At 34.4% G+C, this 18,868-nt stretch overlaps 1 protein-coding gene across 1 annotated transcript in view; it reads left to right on the top strand.

The window, feature by feature from the left end:
• Positions 1-18,868, top strand: part of LOC149786786 (brevican core protein-like) — a 121,151-nt gene that overhangs the window by 77,991 nt on the left and 24,292 nt on the right. The window contains exons 2-4 of the mRNA XM_089975979.1: positions 10,713-10,827; positions 12,242-12,410; positions 17,879-17,973. Coding sequence (XP_089832105.1) covers positions 10,749-10,827; positions 12,242-12,410; positions 17,879-17,973 — 343 coding nt within the window. The 5' untranslated portion in view covers positions 10,713-10,748. The remainder of the gene's footprint in view (positions 1-10,712; positions 10,828-12,241; positions 12,411-17,878; positions 17,974-18,868) is intronic.

The following is an 18,868-nucleotide window of genomic DNA, read 5'->3' as shown; positions in this document are numbered from 1 at the left end:
CAATTAGTGAATGTTTGTGTTGCTGAATGATCACACCTACAAATTTGAAAGTGGAAAAAGCATTAAAAATGATTTGATCTGTTAGAAAGATATCAGTCGGTTAGATGCTTTGGTTTCGCTTGTATTTTCATATACGTAGGAAGCTTCATTTTCAACGAAAGACCGCTCTAAAAATGGTTTATTGCCCCCCACCGTTGCTGCTAATGGTCAATGGTAATATACACAGATGTATATTTGCGTTAGTTAAAGAAAGTTTAAAAGTTGATAAAGTTAGAGTGGAAAAGGGGATTATGTCCTACTTTTCATTTGTATGTCGGTGGGAGGTGTGTGTTTACCTGGGGTAATTCTTTTGTACCCGATTATTTATAGGTAAAATACTCTAAACAGTCAAATGAGTCCCAACCCCACCCTTCTAGGAATGTGACTTTTGTGTAGTACCTGAAATATATATCATACAACTAAAACATGAGCTTCTCATACTGTTATATTTAAGATAACTTTAAGCCATAGAGGAAGGTGCAGAACATAGGTGCGTGGACGCGGAGCCTTAGCTTGTGTAGACCATTAGGTCAAAACACTACTTACGTTCCTATTAAAACCAAAGTTCGTATAAAGGCAACAAATTAAAGATATTGGCAGTATTTCATATCTATAATACCTTGTTACTCTAATGGAAACAAATAGACTAAAAAACTGTGAACATGAATATGTTTGAGGAAAGTAATAGGTAAATAGTATAAAGCTTTAATTAAAGCGAATTCCAGGAAAGAAACGGAACCAAATGAGAAAAAAGTATGTATGGAATTCCCGTGAAATTAAATGAAATACGTTTTAGGGAACAGTTAACATGCTAATGATGCCACGTCGAAAATAAAGGCTATTCAAGAAACATGTATTGGCGACGATACAAAATCACTAAATGAACACTTACATCACTGATCAAGAGGGAAAAGGATATTTCTAAATGAACTGAACAGCATTAAGGTTGTGTGGTAAAAGAAAATGTTCAAAATATCATCAATTGGAAAATATGGACACGGCCAGTCTGGATATCACAATAAAATGTGTATAATTCGTCTTGCACAAAACCGGCAGCGAAAATATTCAATAAACAACGTGTTACATTAGTTGTTATAGCCATTACGAGAGGAAAGACAAAATCACAAAGTACCTTGTTCCAATTAATGCTGTGACAATATCACTTTTAATCTTGTTGCACCTATGGCTTTTCCTCCGCGATCTACACACTTTTATGATCATCCGACGTCATCCCTTGATTTTTATCATGCTGTGGTTGAGTCTTACAATTGTTGCATATCAAATTAAACTGTTTCATCTCAATGTTATTGCTATTTGATTTGAATGTATTGTCATAGGATAAATATGTTTTAGACTCAGCAGGTTTTGCATTTGAAAATAAACATGAAATATGTTTGCTCACGTGAATAATCACATTTCTAGCAAATGCGAAATCCCGCAACCAAATGTTTCCATCCCAGTCTAGCTGATTCTTCCAAAACATAATCTTATGACCTGCTTGTATATTTTCATGGAGTCACCATTGACAAATATTCAAAAGCATGCTTAAAACGCTTTTAATGATGAGTTTCAATGTGCTTCTCTGCTATATAATGTTGCAATATAAGGCTTTTGACAGTGCACTAAATAGATTTTCAATGTACCATTTTTCGCTACATATTGCTTTAAGTATAATTGTTGGACTGTGCATTACAAAGTCTCATTGTACTGTATTTGCATGATTGAGTTATGCATTAATTTGAGATTCGATGTATTAGATGTATTGTTTAAATATCAGGCCTGAACAGTGCATTAAATAGATTGAATGTACATTTTTCACTGCATACTATTTAAATATTAGTATCTTGCAGTACAATGATAAAGTTATGCACACTTTTGTTTTTGAACCTGAAGTAAGGCCATGTATCTCGAAATTACAACGGATCATCAGTAAAATATGTTATTGTTGTCTGGAGATCTCTAATATTTATGTTTTGGTTCATGCATATAAGAGTAAGCTTACTTAAGACCTCTTACCTATAATAAAGTGCTTTTTCTGTTTAAGGTGCAATCCCCTGCTGATTTGTAATCCAAACCTTTTCGTAATCTCTTCTTTAATGCCTGTATAAATCTTTACATTCCTTGTTTTTGCGTATTCCATGTTTAATTTCCATATTTCAAGTACAATAACTATTTATGTAGTTAAATTTCACTTGCTCGTTAATGTCCAATGAGAAAGTCTACGCTCAAAAACTGTATATCAACACGCATGTGGCGGATGTGCTGATTGGTCTTTCATCGTAGATGTGTAAATACTGTTCCTAGAGAAACTGAATTTTGTTAATTCCATATAATGTTTTGTGGCAGATAGCTTTATGAATGTATTAAAGTTAAACCAGAAAATACACAGTTCATCGATTAGTCATGTTAATTGCTGTTTAAAAACATTGGAAAAGTTCTCATGATTGCATCAGCAGTCATGTGATGTTCATTGCCATTTATGAATTGTAAGATTTCCTATATCAACTTGTAGTCTTTCTTATGTTCATGGTCCCCTACAACAGCTTTTGTTATTTTCTCTGCCATTTTATTACTTTCAAGGTTTTTTACATTAGCGTGAAGTATTTTCATTGCCAATTATGACGTTCAAGGTCATTTATATTAGCTTATAGTCCTTGTATTGCCATTTATGGCGGTCGTCGTTCGATATTTCAAATCTTAGACTTTTTTTAATGCGTTAAACATTTCAGTTTCATTTTAATTGTTGTGGAAATCAACCCCATACTTTTCGATTTTATTTCTAATGATTCGTATTTTGATTTATTTTATGAGCCACACAGGGCATTCTCGACATTGTGGTTACCTAAATAGTTCGTTACTTAGTGGTGAAAATGTTTTGCGTGCACGTGTCATAACATCCTTACTTTATATTGGTTTGTTATATGCTTTGCTGCCCTTCTTTCACGTTATTGAAACCTAACGAATTTGCGAAACTAAATATTTTCATACTCTTACTAATGATGTATGTGTATAATGTTTCCTCTAATAATTTAATGACATACTGTTTTCAGGTTGTTAATAAGTATTACACGAAGCAACATACCCTTTCCATTTTATACGTATGTACATTTTGCTGTCAATTGGTATTACTTTAAATATCTTTTTAATTTTCTATATGTCATGGTGTTTATCGGATATAGATCACTCTTCTTCCTAAAACATGATATCAATATACTCGACCCCTTTGTCTTCAAATTGTACAATACCTGATAGCCCGAAGTTACTTTCATGACTATAAACATGTCGTCAATTACGTTAGAAAACAGTGGCCATTTGCAAATGTTGTTTCGTATTTCTATATCATAACTGTTTCACTAATGTTGAAGTTAGACGTGAGCTGGATATTACTTATCATTATATCAATATAGTTTCATGACGATAAACATTTCGTTGGTTAAGTTAGAACGTTCGCCATTGGATATTTTGCTTCTAATTTCAAAATTCGTAACTGTTTTATGAATGTTGAACTTCCAGATAAATCAATTGTGAACTAATCGAGTGGAATAATTTGCATATTTAATCAGTGTTCTGCCTGGCTGTCGTCACTTCGGGTAATGCCTATCGAACCCAGATGAGTGTCAACATAGCAGCCTATTACTCTGTTCATTGCTGGAAAACTACTTGCACCCTCTTATCTTTAACGTTCAGTTAAGCAATCTGCCACAAATTAATTTTTCTTTGTTAGATTCAGCAGATCTTGAGTAAGTCATGTTTCTGTTCTAACATATCACGAACGTCCCTATAATTGTTCTCAGTTAAACTGTAGTCTCAAACCTCTTCTCTCTTTAAAGGGTTATCTAAACGCACATGTCATCTGTTTGTCTTGTTTTCATGTCGTGGTGTATTGAAATTTATTACAAAGTCAGCAAGTACACTATACCTGTAATGTGTGCAGTTGAATAGTTGTATATTAGAACACGTTAACATATCACATTTTGTGATTCTGATTTGACCAAATACGCTATTAAAATTATTTTGCATCATTCTTTTCACTGAATGGCTACGATAGTGGAATTTTTTTTCTAAATCAGCCTTCTGGAAGTTTTTGTTTTTGCCATTAAGATTAACATTAAATCAGCCATTTTTCGAATCAGTTAGTTGGTACTTAAACTAAACCTCACTTTGTCATTTTCATAGCGAACATCAAATACGTACCAAACATCATCGGTGTTTGCACTTTAAAAGAATGCTTTATTTTCGCCACTTTTAATTTTGATTCATGTACCACGTAGCAAGAGAGGAGGGGAAAACCTACATTGTGTTGGGGGGGTGCCCCACCCTGATCAATGCCATATTTGTAATCTGGTTCTTGTAGAAATGTTAATTGGTCTTGTAAAAATGCTGATTTCTTTATTACTAAATGCCATTCCGACCCTTGTATGTAAGCCTGATTAGAGCAACAAAATTAACATCGCACAAGGTGATTGCCGCGCTCAAGTGAGTGATGTTTAAATATCAACGAACATGTAATTATTAAGTTTGCAAGCTGAGTTTTTTTATAGTGCTTGAACACGCCACCATTGAGTTCGAAACCAAATTTTAGAGATTCAGAAGGCAGTCCAGGCTGAATTTTATTTGCAATCAAGCACAAACACGACCATAAGTAAAGCCCTGATTCTACAACGATCACCCTGATTGGGTTCGGGGAGGAGGGGGAAATAGGCAATTGCACATGGGTCATGTTTAACAATTACTGGTTCATACATGTTTAAACATGATCTTTAGTTGCGTGGACACGAATTAGCAGGAGGTTTCCACGAGGTGATCGAGATAGAGTGTCCGACTGCATCAGTCGCATCACCATGGGCTCTACTTACAAATATACAGTTTAAATAAATATATAAATTATACCAGCAGGGCTGTTCACACCAGATCACAGATAATTTGTCAGTATACACACACTTACAAACAAATAAATTATCAGTAACCACCTACTTATAGAATTTAGCATTTATTACATTAGGATCCGATCATTTTAGCCCACCAATTACGCCTTTTATGACAGTTATAATCGTAACTGATACTAATTCAGCTTGAGCGTGGGCACATTAATGCAATGTTATTGTTAGCAGGTCAATGCGTCACTAGGCACTCCCATGTTAGCTGTGTAATTGTTAGCCCAGCTAAACAAGTGAGTGAAGACTTATGAGTTGTGAGCATAACGTGGAGCTTTTTCCGATAGTTGCCGGTCGGTAAAAAAGTACGTTACGTTATACTGAAATTGTATATCTCCTCTGACCAGTGATCTATAATTAAATCGTTGCTGTAATAACAATAATGTGTGATGCTGCGTTTACTATGGCAGCTCGTCTGCTAAATTAGCTCGAAAATGACCTGAGGCAATTAAGATCTATGTCCCAGTTCTTGATTCGTTTAAAGAGCAACTGCATTGACGTCAGAAAGTTTAGCCGCAATAGGCAGAAGGTACAGAACGATTATTTTTACCAATTGTCAAACCAACCCAAAAAATTACTTCAGCAAATGAGGCAACACAAACAACACTTGAAACATTACATGATATCTCTGAACGTCTTCAACCTCCACCCCACTCTCACCAGTTCAACCATCACCACCACCAAAAGGTAGAACTAATATTAAAGATAAATTTGCTGAGGGGGATATTGCTGCTGTCAGGGATCCAACCAAAATGATTAATATTTCCGCTTATGTATATGTGCTGAGAGATCATTATGTTAACCTCGAATATATTTTCATCCTACAATCTGCCAATTGGGTTACAGATGTATATCGCGTTTCTAATGACACTCAGCAAGTCAGAAGGGACGACTGTGCCTTTGAAATCTTTGAACAGGCAGTAGATGAATATATTGTAGAAAGAAAAGGAAACAAAACGCGTAGAAATAAAGCGTCAACTTGAAAAAGCAAACACAAAGAAACAAAGAAAGGAAAAAATCGGGTGTCAAAACCAGATCTGAAACAAGGAGGGAAAGGTGGTCAGATTGGGGTCAATCGTCAGCTGTGCGCTGGAACCACAGCCGGATCCGCATGAAGAATCATTTGATGAAGCAATCAGATGTATCCTAGTGGCTGTGCCACTTGCGATACTTGGACGACAGCGACAACAATATTGATAGCAAATTAACAACGTTACGAGCTGAGCATGACGTCCACATAAACATGTTTTCGCGTCTTCGCAGAAGTATTTAACGACTCGATAAAATCACCGATGATTTCGTTGGAAATCCAAAGGTCGTCAACGTGAACCTCGCTAAAAGGAATACATAAGTAGGGTGTATAGTCAACGTAAAAATGTAAACCACAACAGCGATGTCGAAGCGATTAACAAACGTATCGGCGTGGTCATCGATGTAAGGTCTTTGTCGGATAGCTTAGCATAATACAACAAGATCTTGAAGAAGTTAAGCAAGCGCTGACATATATGTGTAGCAGAATCCCGACGCCCCTGAGCTTATCGGAAAGACTGAAGCTGGTGTGATTCACACGACTCTAGTCATGAACTCGGTATAAACAATAGCGTCTGGATGAGTGACATAGTCTCAGCAAACTAACTCCATCAAACAGCGCTGAGGTCACCACATGTACAAAATCACTGTGTATAGCGCTGCGCAAGTTAGGATACATACCACATAAGCATCGCGTCATTCCACCGACAGATTTTCTGTAGCCTTGTTAGTCGTGCTAAATCAAAATACCGAAGAAATATTCATGCAGGATCCGAAAGATAATAAAATAACCACAGCGACATAGCGGTGTCTGAAATTATTGGCAGCGACGCCTCAATTGACTACTTAGTATGTAAGACAACACATCAATGAATCTAACACAATCGACAAATGTAATCATGCAGGTGTTTAAAAGGCAACGCTGAAAGAAATAATCGACTAGCACATGACAAAACAAAAAGAGATACCGCGGACGTATAACTGACATCGCCAATGTTGTATATGCGGTGTACTCACGACAACTTTAATCGGCACCTCATCATCGACGTACGTGATATCGCCCGTAACTGGAATAGCTGTCGGGGCTGTTGGTATCCCTAACATTATCAGGAAGCGACTGTTTACCAGTCCGGTCTAAAGAATGCATTAACATAAATAGTGCAAGCGGCGACAGAACATCAGGGAAATGTCATTCCGCTAATAATTCACTGGTATTCTCACATAAAACCAAGCTGGAAGCGGGTCAACCGGTCCCATTTTCGAAAGTCTTCGGCATTGCAAATGGGTCATATCAAATCGAGCAAATAAATTATGAACTTCAACGTGTAATTCAAGTTAATAAAGAGAAAATAATAGAAGATCTCTATCAAATTACACGAGCAAAAGCTGCGCGCCTCCATTGAAATTCATGCAGTTAATATATATATATATATATATATATATATATATATATATATATATATATATATATATATATATATATATATATATATATATATATAGATAGATATATATATATATATATATATATATATATATATATATATATATATATATATATATATATATATATATATATATATATATATATATATATATATATATATATATATATATATATATTTAAGTCGATCAGGACTGGACTGTATTGGAATAGCCGCGGGTAGCGTCACCTGTTTTTGGACCCACACAACCATAACCACAACTGGGGATGAATCCCGATCGAATGAAGAACAATCCCAATCACGTAATTGAGGAGTATTTATGCGGCATGGATAAAACCTGAAATTATTTTCCGAATAACAAATATAGATTGGGTGGTGGTAGTCATTTATAGTCTGGCATTGTCAATCTCACGCGGCGATTTATGTCAATATTGCCTGTTACGCAATCGACGGTAGTTATAACGAGCCTTGGCAAGCATTTTCTGGGCAGGCACATCACGGATATGTTCTTTAAAGTTGTTCCCCAATGATCTCACCATGTCATTTGATTATATCAATACCAACGAATCCTGTTTATTTGCAATGACATAATCCGTTGCCGTCACGAATACGTTTTCATCTAACCTGGATGGGAATCTGCTTCACATAAGAAAGATATTATTGATATTTTGTATGTGCGTGACAGAAAGTGAAACAGTCTGAGAAAAGTATTGCCCAGTCAACCACCTATAATAATAAACAACATAACAATCTTTTTTTGTCGTTATATTTTTTTTGTTACTCTCTTAATTTTGTTTTACATTGTTGAACTTGTTATTTAGAATCAGATTGCTTTGATTTGTGATCCTTTTTGGGTTCCAACAACAAATATAATTTGTTCTCTCGCACGCATGCTTACAGTCACAAAGTTTCATGTTGCCGAGAAGGTTTCGAACTAATTTTTTCAATGACGCTTGCCAGTAGATCATATTTAGCTATCTGGAGTTCAACGTTGACTAAACAAGGACAATTGAATTTGGCGTTGTAATTATTTGATAAAAAGGTAGTATGCCGATAATGCATGTTAACCGTCTTCCCGTCGCTGATGTATCATTTCAAAATCGTCCTTGATTTTTTCAACATTATGTTTGAACCGCGAAACTATATCAGAAATAGATGTGTTAATTTCCTTGGTTCATCATACATATTTCTTAATAAATTATTTTACCGAGACCAATGCGATATTGGGAAGCTGGATCATGTAAATTGATTGTAATAAACCGATGTGGTGTATTTTGAACTTATTTATATCCATGTCGCCGGGACACAAATTCATATGAAAATTTCGTAGTAAATGTGTATCATTACAGTTAAAAATATCCAAACAATTACAGCTATCTCTACAGCAATTGTTGGAATCTGAGCGTACTTCAGTGTAACATAAATTACATTGGTTGCTTTTATGTCTGCCTAATGAAAATATTGTGGCTGTATTTTTGTCTCTGTCAAGCATGGCATCATCGTAAACCACAAGATTATTGACGCCGCTATCATGATCTTTTCATGACGGTCCATTATTGATGTCAGCGATACAAAACTAAATGGTCGCCGGCGACAATATCGCTAATATTCTTTTCTAAACCTTTTGTCTCTTCAATGAATTATTTAATAACATCATATCACTGTTGTTCATCCACGGTTGGAACTACTTAAAAAAGTTTGTCCCATTTGAGCCATCTCACTATCACTTGAGCAAAAAATGAATTTTTACCAGACACAGACGGACCAATTATAATGGCTGAAATATAATTTGATAACGCTTGATCATGCTTGACCGGTGCTTGCTCGCGTGTTGCTGAAAAGACAATTACGTTCATATTGGACAAATATAGTGTTATTTATAATCATGAGTTTATATTTTGTTCGATGCAATTCCGTCACAGATACAACTTGGCCGAGGACAACCACTATGAGAAATGAGAGGTAAGAACGTACAGGCAAGTTTTTTAAAATGTGGTATACAATTATATAAATTGATATGGGGTGATGCTATTCACGTTGATGAAATTAGAAGACATCCAACTTTGGTTAATTATGAGTCAAACCGGCTGGTGTTCTCAGAAAGTGTCAACTAAAAAACCCGGCGATATTAATAATGCAGGTTACCTAATAATCGGTTTAGGAAAAACAAGTTCTTCTTTACGAATCATTGAATGGTCTGATCAATAATGGTTGTGTTATTTGCCACATTATTTCAAACAGACTCGATATTAGAGTACACAATTTACAGTTATCAAAGAATATACAAAACGTGGTAGAATTGGCCAACATAAAAATGACGCGGGACCGCTGAGATCTAAAAGATTAGACACAGGAGAAATAAAAGAAATTCAATCAATATATGCTGCTGAAAAATAGTTTGATGTTCATAAGCATTAAGTACAGCGTGTTGCAGACTGTATATATTATTCAGCTCTGTCAAAGCGGTATAATTAAAAACTAAAATATTAGCAGATAGAGTAATGTAACGTATTTTTTAACCTTCAACCAACTATCCGGGAAAGTACCTCGTTCTGTTCACAACGTAGTAACCCACATTCGAGTACTGAACTGTGTTACAAATAACACAACCGACATAGAAGTGCCCAGTTACGCATTGAGCTGCTAACAATAACACGTGTCTCAAATTCCACTGCATTAATGCGCCCACGCTACAGTTAAAGTAATACCATTGACGACTATGATTTGTAATTTTGAAATGCTCAGATACTAATATAACAAATTATAAATTCAAAAAAGCGTGGTTACTGATAATTGTTTTGTCTGCATGTGTATGTATATAGATAAATTCTCTGTGATCTGTTGTGAACAGCCCTGCTGGCATAGTTTATGTATTTATTTCAACTGTATATTTGTAAGTAGAGCCCATAGTATGCATTTAAGGCGGACGGACACTCGTTATCTCGATCACATTGTGGAAACTTCCTTCAAGTTTGAGTCCACGTGACAGGCAATATTTGTCGGCGTTAGTAAAAAAAATGACTATAAGTGGGGACACTGCTAGGAGCGACTACACAGAATGTTTAAATATCAATGAACTGGTAATGTTACAACTTAATCCAGTTGCACTTGCGAGCACCCAACCAATTAGGTGTGTTCCTTTTAGCACATGGGGTTCAATTGCGTGTGTGCTTGATTACAGCCCTCTGACAATTATTTTCGCACGTAGCCATGTGCCAGGTTTTGTATTAGCGCAGAATAAAAAAAAATCAAATTATTGTTTCAGCTGCAGTCTTTAGAACAGTACTAGGCAGATCCAGTAATGAAGATTTGTAACATCACTGGAACACTAGTTCTGTTACTTCAATTTATCCAGGTGACGTCATGGTGCAATAATTCAGGTATGATGTACTTTACCATTATCTGTAGAATAATACATGGTTAAAGTGACCTAATCGTTCTTGATTGATGTAGGGAAAAATACTTGAGGAAAATTCAACTATCTGTCATATGTTGTACTTTACATTGCTCGATAACTTAGGTAATTAAATATACACTGCACGTTTCAACAAATACATCCATATTTAAAATACAAATACAACATACGTGATTTTAATGTGACGTGCTTTCAACCTGAATGGAATCATTATAATGTAATACTTACGTTTATTTAAATGCATGCCAACAAGCATGTATAACAATATTCTTCTATAAATAATTCGAGAAAATTACCCAGCCGGTTTGCATTTTTAAATGACACTGCCTTAGCAAGTCTATGTACTCTAAAGCACATATCAAACACTGAGATACATTGGATTATATAGAGTGCTATAAAAAGATTCCACATCAAATGTGTGTACGATGTCTGCAGTGCAACAGTTTATAGTGATATTAGCACTGGGGCATCATGCCGCAGACACGTATAATGATGTCCCACCCAGTCGCATTATCCTGACACCAGGCCTACCAGTCCTAACATTAACCTCTTAATGCTGAGCCTCAAGAGAAGTGAGGCAGCTGTTAGTACCACGTTCGTAACTCTTTGGTATGGCTCGGCCGGGTTTGAACTTGCGACCGTCCGAATCCGAGACGGACGCTCTAACCACTTGGCCACCGGAGCGGTCCTGGATCAAATGTAAACTACATATTTTAATCGAGTATTTCATATTATGAGTGCTAAGAAACACTCTTAAGTAATTGCGTGAGGTGCATGTGGCCTAGAACATAAAAACTAATTTTGCTGTTTTAAATTTCCTTTACAAATATTTAGTGTTTTCTCTGAAACTGCGTAGATGTCTATGATGGCTATGATATATACATAATTTCGTCTTTACCATGTCCAGCTGTATCATACTTACGCCTTTAATTTCACCCACCAAAGTGTCCGGGATAAATACATACACAAACCAATTAAATTACGCATGCTATTAAAAGTAAAAGATTTGCAGATGACTTACTCATTTAATAATAATAATAATAATAATAATAATAATAATAATAAAAGACATCTTGCTTTGTGATACATCTCTCCACACAAATTAAATATGCAGTTTAAAAAGACCAGTTGAGGGACTACACTTTTATTTCATAGTGTTAGTTGCCTTTTATGTCTTTGTGCCGCTATTGTAAATGCTATGTTTTCTTTCCGAGAAAATATTCTTTGTCGTTATTGTTGTTTAATGAAGTCTTTTTTGTTGTCATTATATATATAACCAGACATATCTCACCGATTAAGTCTATTTTAAAATCAATATGCTAATGCCAGCTATCAGTAATATATCTTCAGGAAAATTTATTATTCTTTCCTCTCTGTAGATATCTTGCTGAATGATGGCTGGACTATGTATAATGGAGCGCTTTATAACAGTTTCGATTATTCACATCTGAATCATGCTGCGTGGGAGAGTCGTTGCCAGAGTTATGGAGGTTCATTAGTTATAATAAGGAATGCCGAAGAAAATGCTTTTGTGTATTCGATAAGGAAGTAAGTAATAGTATGATAATACAGTGGAACAAAAGTGATTCCGATCTTAAAATATTTATTTTGACATAGAACACAGGAGAAAAATAGTCGAGTGTCTGCTATGTTGTTTCATACCTTATGCTATCTTCAAGTATTTATTTTTTTTAAAAAATATTTCTTTATTTCTATTTATGTTTAGTACAATACTTATTAGTTGTTTCACCGAGTGGTTCCAAAGAGTTCATTCTAGGCGGTTTGTCTTTATCACTGAACTTCTTGAATCATTCGTGAATTGGATTGATATATTAAAACTGTAACAATGATGATAGTCATATCAGAGTGGTTCTAGGACATATATTTTCAAAACATTACCTTTCATTTAATTTTCTCTCTTCGAATTCTCGAGACATTTTGACATTAAGCTCATATTCAATCTAATCAGGCTGAAAATCTCATTTAAAGACGGACAAATTTAGACATACGTAGAGTTTTCTGCGTCTAAAAATACAGTTTGACTAATCTGATATGATCACCTGCCAAATCAAACTAGTCTACAGAATTAAAGTGGATGCCGATGCTTTCACATTTGTTCATGTGATTATAAAAGATTACATACTGGTGTCGCACATGGGATGAGATAGTTTTAATACGCAGTAATGTGCTCTCATTTAATAACAGCATCTTCAATATGTAGTTTCAGAGCGCTAGATAGAGCAATTAGTTTGTGGTGTAATGGGATCACACGGGTCATCTTAAAGTGTTACCGATTGAAAGTGTCCGTCGATGAAATATTAATGGAATAGCATCCTTCCATGTAAAATTAAAAGTAGAAAGGATGAGCCCTCAATCTGTTTGTTTATAACGTACACAAACATAATAATCCCAAATTTAAACACTGTGCCAGTTTAATAAGTAATGCTTAAGATGAGTTTCATCATGAATAAGTAAGAGAGATGGATCCAACTTTCCTCTTTCGCTCATCAAACTTATATATATATAGTTATAGGATGGTTATCGCAAGAGTTTCCAAATGATGACCAAATAGCAAGTCTACTTCCTCAGGGTCTACACTTGACATTTGTCCGATTTCTTCTCATCTCCTTCAAGCAGTATATGGTTAGGAGTGGATCTTAACTGTTTCCAAGTTGAGCCTCAGGGTCAAATCAACAGCCTAATGACCATGATATTGGATATGTCTAGTTCTGTTTCATGTCCTTCTGGTACGTCTATGGTTATTAATTGGGGATCTCAGCAGTTTCCAAGTTATCACTCGGCATAGGATACCAACAGGAATGATATGGACCATCATTGTGGACCATCCCTGCACCAGAGCTTGTAACCTAAAAGTCCAATGCATTTCTCATAGTCCTTGCGTTGAAGATTACATAAACCAACTATCACATTTTCGCCTAATGTACTTCATATATTTAGATTTTGTAGAAATAATAACCAATAATATATTTGAAGCCACCGTGTACATCTATGGACACCATCAATCATGTTACAAAGTTTCAAGTTTGTACCTTTAATGTTGCTGGATACACTAGATAGCTAAATGAGGTACAGACAAACAAAGATACGTACAGACGGACATATAAGGAGGCAGGCATGCATGATGATATAATCCCCAGCTTTCTAAAAGATACATGACAAATAAGGTCATTCTCATTTGTTTTAACTTAAAACAATTGAGCATGGATCGCAATGATAGTCATTAAAAAAGGCTTCACAGAATAATAAACGTTTCAGAAACGTTTCTGACTGATCGACGAAGGAAAAGTTTTACGAAACATTTTCATCAACAGATCAACAAAATACGGATTTACATACATTTATTGCTAACAAAATAAGGATATACCTAAATGCCACACACTTATCTACATCAACCGTTGTTTTGTTTTTACAATTTTCAGTACTATGCATAATTTTATGACAACCATAAACAAAGGAAGCTCGTGTTAAAATATTATTTCACATTACCCTGTAAATATGTCATGAAATTAATATTTTTTATTAAATTGTCATTTCCATAGACATAATGGCTGTACGGTAAATACAATCAGTGAATGAGAATATATAAATAGGTAAACGACATTTAGCACAATATCACATTGATGTTTATTATTATGGGTATTATTATTATTAGTATTAGCGTTAGTATTGTTATTATTATTATTATTATTATTATTATTATTATTATTATTATTATTACTTCATCCAGATTAATAATTGGAAAAACAGAAAACCTTTAATGAGTATGTTCCCAATATCAAACTGTCTGAAGATGAATTCATGGTGTTCTTGACAGCCGAATTAATTGGATTACTAAGTGTTCAAATTATACAAATGTTGACAAGGAAGAAAAAATTATATATATATTCCCTTCAGATGATAATGATAGGATACTGATTTAGGCTCTGTATCATGGTAACGGAGAGCAGCATTATTGTAGATGCACATACTCATGAATAACATCACTTTCTTCTTTCTAATAACACACATTCAAATATATTTCAAACCAGAAACATAACCATTTCTTTGTAAACACTTTAGGTAAAGTATAGCTCTGATAAAGTCAAACTATGCATTGAATTCTTCACAATACAAGTTAATCATCAATCAATGTAAGCTATGAGTACAATTACTCTAAACAGACACAATGGTTTAAGATTCTTATATGGGAGAATCACTGGAAGGTCTCTGCTTAGCTGGCGTCTGTACTTCGGGTCTTCAGGGTCCTTTATATGCTGTGATACATGAAAAAATAAGAAATAAGGAATATAGACTAAAGATAATTGATAAAGCATGATACTCTGCTGAATGCATATGCAGTCCATACAGTACACAAATAAAGAAATGTTGGGTTTAACGGCAACAGTTCTTTGACATAACAAATCGTTTTTGACAATGTAGTTATGCACGCAATTAAATGTCAAAATAATAAAACTATATATGTACACCTTCACTATCCACTCTAATTAATGCTACTTTGGTTTATAAAATTTAAGGTATATTCATTAATCCATCATTAAAGTAAAATATTACTGTGATTTAAATTGGTTGCAAGCATCGACTGGATATTCTGGTACCGTTTAGATTCTAGACCATTAATAATCCAGATTTTGTATAATGATTTTAAGAAGCTCCTCATTCTCTTGTATCAAATTAGTATAAGCCATGACCCATATAGGGTATCAGCGTCTAGCTCCAATGTATCGTTGTCAGTTCTTGCATTTCTTCTTAAATCGGTCTGAAAATAATCCCACATGTACTGCTAGATTTTCCACAAAACAAATTTTCTTCAGAGATGTGCGTCTCCGATAATTTCAATGTTCACATGGAATCACGAGCTTATACGCAACAGTCGCAGTTGTATGTGACGAATATGGAAACATCATCATTTTTCCATTTCTACAAATCGCAATACCAACGTCGCCGTTTCTGAGAAATGGACGCTTGACTTAAATTATCTATGCCGATCCAAATGTTTGCCATTTACTTTATTTGGCAGAAAACTATGTACAACACTCGTTTTGATTCTTCTTTTTCTTTTTGAATTTTATATGTGTATATACTATGCAGTGGTACTCCTGTAATTCCATACATAGCAAAATCAAAACAATTTTTGATCATCAGTATAAGCAATATTATATATATCTGTTCATGATACGCGCTAGTTATGGTTCATTTGTGTAAACGTCTTCCATTTAGGTTTTCTCCAACATTCATTATGGCTATTTTTTCCGGGATTCTTGAATGTCAAAAACACGTCAGTGTGTTTTTACATACAGTGTTAACAAATGATTGTTATATCTGAGCTTAAATTTTTTTCACATGTTAATTTTTTAAGTCTCTTGGGAAATATTTACCTTCTAGAATATTTTGGAAGAATTCGCACAACACTATAATTATTTTGCTTACTATTGTGTAATGTTTCCATAGTACTGATATTGTACATCTAGATTGCTGAGAAGTCAATCAAACTGTTATATATATATATATATATATATATATATATATATATATATATATATATATATATATATATATATATATATATATATATATATATATATATACTATATAGTACTATATATGTATATATATATATATATATTAGTATAATATCAAGATCCTTAAATGCATATCAGAGCATTTAAGTAATGAAACTTTGATTTAAATTAAATGTACACAATGATTACGAAAACCTAGGTTTTCTCATTACACAACCATGTAATGCATTTCTTTATGTCTGCATATCTGGGGCTGAGACGCATCAGCTCCATTCGCAATATTATTTTGGTTGATGTCACTAAGACATTAATGTGTTCCTTATTACTTTCAAGACTGGACCATTGTAATTCACTCCTGTTTGGTTAGTTTCAGTATATATTACAGCCACTTAACTAGAACAAGTCACGTCTCATCGGATCATTATTACAGTACTAAAGCAATTGGGCATACCTCCCCCTACTATATAACTGTCACTAGCTATCCCATCAATCCAAAACCAGACAATACATTTCTTCAGTATACTACATTTCGTTGACTGGCTTCAGTCCAATATATCTTTCTGACCTGATCATGAGCACAATCCATCTAGACTGACGTAATTCGTTCGACACTCGTATTCTCGTTGTTACCACTATTCAACGAAAGTCATATGGACAACGTTCTTTTGTGTACCAGTGCCGTGCTACGTGCATCACCTTGCCTATGTATATTTGATACAATAACACGAACCTCATTTAGGAGTGCTCTTTAAACTGACCTATTTCGACTACAAGAACAGGCTTTCAGACCTACTACTTCCTTAATTATTGGCAGCATGGTGTCTGTTTTGTAATCTCAAGTCGCTTCTTTTGCATTCTTGTTCTTATATGTGTTTTTTCTTGTGTGACCTAGTATGGTAAAGCGCTAAGAGCTTCTAAAGATTTGGCGTATTTATGTCCACACTGTTATTATTATTGTTGTTGTTAGTATTATATTTATTATTATTACTATTCTTTACTGTCATGTGGAAAAATATACCAATCTGATTTCAACTGTCTGATTCCTTCAGTATTCAACTGCTCTATCGCTATAATCATAGTATTGCTCTTAAACCTTTGCTACATCCATATCTGTAAGTTTTGCAAATCCCTGATGTTCTAATTTATGTTATTGAGATCCATTTTTTATATTGTTTTGTATTAATATATACAATGCAAGTGGAGTGGTTGCTAGATATTGTTGGGAAATAGTTCTTGTGAAGGGTTAGAATGTTTATTGTCAGCATGTTTTGGTCTGGAGAATAATGTGTTTAGCAACATACATATCCTTCATATACACTTCACACATATTGACCACTACACGTGTATGTGCTCAAAGCCATCAAGGAAAGTCTCTCTCTCTCTCTCTCTCTCTCTGCTATTAAAAACCCCAGAAGGTTCAAACATGTGGGCAAGGTATTAACGATTTCTTACTAATTTATCTTTAACTCGTTTCAGATCTTTCTGTGCTTATTATATAGGCTTAAAACGTGATGGCGTCAACTGGACGTGGAGTGACGGTACACCTGCAATATGGACAAATTGGTCTCCAAGTAAAGTATCTATATTCTTTCTTTCTGACGAGGAGCTCAAATTTGATATCCTTCTGCATAACAACAATAATATATAATATAAGGATCAGGTTACAAATTCACTTTCCGTATACATCAATGCTGGAGAAAATATAATGATTTTGTCCACTAGATAGCCGCTAGATGGCCCAATACGCAATACATTTACTTACTGATTCAGGAACGTACAAACATTCCAGACAATCAAAGGTATAGTTGTACGATATGTTATTGATACAAATATCCCTAAAGCAAGCTGTCAAGAAAATATACTTTAATCATCAGTTCCGAACCGTGTACGAATATTACTATTCCAATCTTCCTGAATAATCAAATCAGTGTATATACACCAACATAATATAGTTTTGAAAAAAGAAAGCTCCATTCCGACATTATGGTAAATTGCCGTCTTGAAGGACACACGGTACTAATTATACGGAAGAAGTGTGAACAAGTATATAAATGGGTGAACAAATAATAGTGTAGTTACAGGTTTGGTGGTCCATAATTGGTTATTAATGAAAAATACATTTTTTGTAAAAATGTCCTTTGAGAGCTTATACTAAATGTAATTTAAAAACAATATAGACAAATTTTTACTGATGAAATTTTAGTATATTTTCTGGCCTGACTCAGGATTACTCAATAATGTTAGTAGCACCTGATTAATTTGGTGAAGAATCAATAACATGTGTTTCATGCACATATAGATAAACAAAATGTCGCGGCTCATATGGTGTTCTCCACACATAAGCTTTCACCAAGGTTAGATGTGCATGGATAAGTATAGGTCTCATCGTCAGCACAGATACATTTTAAATTATTGAATTTTGAATATGATAGTGTTTCCATATGTTTACCATTGGAGTTGAATTAG

The sequence above is a fragment of the Sinohyriopsis cumingii genome, chromosome 12 (genome assembly GCF_028554795.1).
Source record: "Sinohyriopsis cumingii isolate HCF-2022 chromosome 12, ASM2855479v2, whole genome shotgun sequence".
In the NCBI taxonomy this organism is placed as follows: domain Eukaryota; kingdom Metazoa; phylum Mollusca; class Bivalvia; order Unionida; family Unionidae; genus Sinohyriopsis; species Sinohyriopsis cumingii.
The sequence above is the reverse complement of the archived record's forward strand: the minus strand, read 5'-3'. Positions and strand labels throughout refer to the sequence as shown.